Source organism: Drosophila subobscura, chromosome J (genome assembly GCF_008121235.1).
Source record: "Drosophila subobscura isolate 14011-0131.10 chromosome J, UCBerk_Dsub_1.0, whole genome shotgun sequence".
Taxonomy (NCBI): Eukaryota; Metazoa; Arthropoda; class Insecta; order Diptera; family Drosophilidae; genus Drosophila; species Drosophila subobscura.
This window is the reverse complement of record NC_048532.1, coordinates 9,722,265-9,726,235: the sequence shown is the minus strand read 5'-3', so window position 1 is coordinate 9,726,235 and position 3,971 is coordinate 9,722,265. Positions and strand designations below refer to the sequence as shown.

The 3,971-nt window shown below is 47.2% G+C and overlaps 1 protein-coding gene across 1 annotated transcript; it reads left to right on the top strand.

Annotated features, from left to right (window-relative positions):
• Window positions 1-338: 338 nt before the first annotated feature.
• Window positions 339-2,535, top strand: LOC117893434 (larval serum protein 1 gamma chain). The gene is made up of 3 exons (XM_034800052.1): window positions 339-425; window positions 478-605; window positions 667-2,535. The coding sequence occupies exons 1-3, from the start codon at window positions 356-358 to the stop codon at window positions 2,500-2,502; spliced, it is 2,034 nt and encodes a 677-aa protein (XP_034655943.1). The 5' UTR covers window positions 339-355; the 3' UTR covers window positions 2,503-2,535.
• The last annotated feature ends 1,436 nt before the right edge of the window (window positions 2,536-3,971 follow it).

The window sequence follows — 3,971 nt, the reverse complement described above, 5'->3', positions numbered from 1 at the left end:
GACTGTAATTAACATTTTTCGCATTATAATTTTGCCCTTTTTTTTGTCTGGTCTGAGTTGGCAATTTTTAATGTCCGCACATTTGCGGAAAGTAGCGCGGTGGAGCCGCCAGACACTTAACGAAAATCATGTTACATTATTTGCGGTGACTAATAGGAAAACGAAGGCGCAACAAATATCAACAAAGAGTGTCTCTGGGGTACACGAAATATCAAGAGAACGCCCAAAGATAATGCCAAATGATTGGGCTAAACCCACAGCCCATGGGTCAATGCTATACTTAGCCTCTAATCAAAATGCAATGCCAATGCTGAAGCTCAGTTGGATGCTGAGCTGCCTGCCGAAAACAAGTGCCATGAAATTTCCATGCCTCTTATCGCTCATCTTTTTGCTATACCTAAATGCTGTCTTCGCGGGTGGAATAGGTAAGTTTGAGGTGTCGAAATTTGAGTCTAACGCTAACTAAACTCCCCCCAGCTAATCGTTACTATCTGGAGAAGCAACGCTTTCTGCTGGAGATACTCCATCATGTCCACGAACCTCTTCTTAACGATCAATGGCGTTCGTTGGGTGAACATTTGGTCAGCGATAAAACCCAATATGTGGTACGTAAAAATCAGAAATCTATAACCAAATTTAAACCACACAATTTGCCACTTCTCTTAGGTGTACAATGAACAAATGTCCGACTTCTTTGAGACCTTTACCCGTGGCAGACTTGTGCCCCGTGAGGTGTACTACAATCCGCAGTACCCCGCGCATTATCAGCAGTCATTGGGTCTCTATAACTTCTTCTATCACACACGGGATTGGATTACTTTATGGCAAAACATCTGCTGGGCACGGGTGCATGTGAATCCGGGAATGTTTCTGCAGGCTTTGAGCCAGGTGCTGCTCAAGCGGGAGGACTATCAGGCGCTGGTCATGCCCAAGATTTATGAGCTGTGGCCAGAAGCGTTTCACAATGAGGTGACCGTGAGGAGTGCAAGAAATTTCAACTTTGCCAATTGGATACGACAGCAGGACACATTCACGAGTCAGCCGCTGGAGGTGCAACAGATTCTGCCCCAAGAGTTGCAGCCCATTCGGCTGGAGGGAGATCTGCGTAGCTGCACCAAGTGGTTCGAGGCGATGGCTGATGTGCACATACTTCGACTCAAGGAACATCAGCGAGGACTGCACCGCCTGCAGCATCTCATCGAGGACATTGGCTGGCAGTCCTATTGGTACTACATCAATCTGGGCATAGCCCAGACGGATAACAGCTCGCAGGAGCTTCAGGAGTGGTGGTACAACCAGTTGGGTCAGCTCTTGGCACGCTACAAGCTGGAACGCTATGGCCAGCAGCTGCCATACAAACCATTAACCCTCCAGGAGGCGGATAACCTGCGTACACCGCACCTGTTGACCTGGCTCAATCAACGCTTTCAACTGGTGACCCCGACCACCGCGAAAAAGGTGACCCAAGCACTGCAAACCCTAGAGACAAACGTTGCCGATGCAATTTCAACGCGTAGATTTATGCTAAACAATGGCTCCAACATCGATCTGGAAGCAGCTGCCAACTGGCGGCTGGGCTTAAGGGAACTCTTTCCCTTTGACCTGACACAACTGCAACTGGAGTCGGCCAGCGAGCCCCAATTGTTGCTCGATCTGCGCACTTCGCTGCGTTCGACAGAGTTCTATTACTACGCTGAGCGTTTACTCCTTTCGTATCGAAGGTATCGTCAGGTTCTGCAACCCTCACCCAGAACTTCTTTCAGACCCACCGAACTAAGGATTGATTCAATGGACATCACTCCACTGATCACCTACGACGAACCGGTGGATGTGGATCTAAGCAATCTGCTGCATGCTCGACACTTTCACTACGATGGACACTTCATGTGGCCTTTCACCCTGCAGCAACGACAATATCGACTGCAGCAGGAGCCCTTTAGCTTCAGTCTTCAAATCACCAGCAACAAGACCCAATCGATCGTCTTGAGACTTTTTCTCACTACCGCAGAGAGTGACTCTGGTGCTGTCAATCGAGAGCCCTTCTATCAGTTGGACTCCTTTCTGACGGTGCTCTATGAAGGTGTGAACCGAATTACCAGAGATTCTCGACAGATAAGTGGGTTGATTGGTGATCACATCTCACTCACCGAACTCCACCAGTATGTGAGGCTGGCCGAGCAGGAGGAGTTTGATTTCCCACTGAATATTTCCACTCCGAATTGCGGCTTCCCCAGGCGTTTGATATTGCCCCGCGGTGGTCAGCGGCAGGCCCTGCGTCTGCGCCTACTGATCGTGGCCACGGTTTACGACTTCAAGGCCAGGCAGGCCAACGAACTGAACTGTGACTTCAGCAAGGGGGTTAGCCGCTGGGACGAGCTTCCCTTGGGCTATCCCTTCGAGCGTTATTTGGAGGTGGAGGATGAGGCGTTGCATCTATGGGGAGATCACACCTTCTGGCAGCCTGTGGAGATCAATCATGTGGATCGTTTTCGCCATGAATAAATAAAGATTTGATGATCTTTGGAGTTCTAATGGAAGGATCGCAGAGGTGGAAAGTGTGTCCTCTACTTTACCAAGGTGCCTTAAGAGTTTATCAATGATTTTGGGGAATATATTTATCGATTTTTGATGAATAAAAATATATTAAAAAGTCATCCTAAGTTACTAAAGATTCTAAGACCTTTTCTTTCATTAGTTGGAGTGCAGATCATTTTCCTATGACGATTTCTAGACGTTAGACCAAGTCCATTTCTATCTTTGATCAACCCCACCCTCTGTACGAACCTTTTAAGACATCGTTAGACCCAACTCCATAAATAAATCTTAATTCCACTTTACCGTTCGTTGGCTATCCTCCAACACACACTCCTCCCAGAGACCTTTAACGGCAAGTGACGCCAAATTTGGGTAATTACATGGCTTTGGGTCTGTGGTTCGGGGGGTTGCAGCACTCTCCATGGGGTCCGAACCAACATGTATAAAATATTAATCAAAATCACAAAAGAACAAGCTCAAACGGGGAGAAACCACATCGAGAATCAAAACAAAAATTAAAAAACGAAACGAAGAAACGAACAAGAATATGAAGAGGAAAAGGCATTAGGCTGGCAAGAGGCGAGGGGACTGAGTTCTGGGTCTGAGACTTGGACTGGGGTCTGGGGTTGGGGCACCAAATGGACGACGTTGCATGGATGCAAAGCACTTTATATCAAGTCCGGAGAACGGTTCCATGGGGGCAACGCGGGAGCGAGACAGCTAAACTTGTTATACGCAATCGAATCGAAAATATGGGCGAAATATAGCGACGTCTGAGGATTCGGTGGAGTAGGAGTAGGAGGAGGTGGAGGCGGAGGATAGGTGCTGCAGTGAGTCGCGGCTCGGCTGTAAATCTAGAACTAGTTTTTGTATTTTTTATTTCTCTCTCTCTTTTTTTCTTCTCTCTGTTTTGTCTGTGTGTTCGTCTTTTACCCGATGACGCGGTATAAAAGAAAATATTGGACACCTGCACGGTTTCGTATCGCAGCAACAACAACAACAACAACCACACGAGGTGTATGCATGAGCAGGGGTGGGGGCACAAGTGAAGCCCGAAAAAAATTAAATAAACGTACGGACAGAGGGCAGAGCGCTGTGCCCGGAGAGCGTCGCCGCGTTGATGGTTAAGCGAGCGCAGATAGCGCAGAGGGAAGAACAAGAAGGAGAGCAAGAGGATTCCAGATTCTAGTCGCATTTTAGATGCACTTAAATATATGCAGGTTAATTTTCTGATCAGCTGAGAACTCAACAAATTTTAAATAGTTCAAGCTATAACCTTTTACAGTGAAGGAACAGCAGAAACAGAAACTCATCAGTCTCTATTTTGGAGGCCCAAGATATCTAAACAAACAGTCAAGTGTGGCCGTGTAAGTATCTGCTAAGGGAACGGTCACTCTTCGTCCTTTTTCTTTTGTTTGTCAGCGAATTCCTAATGC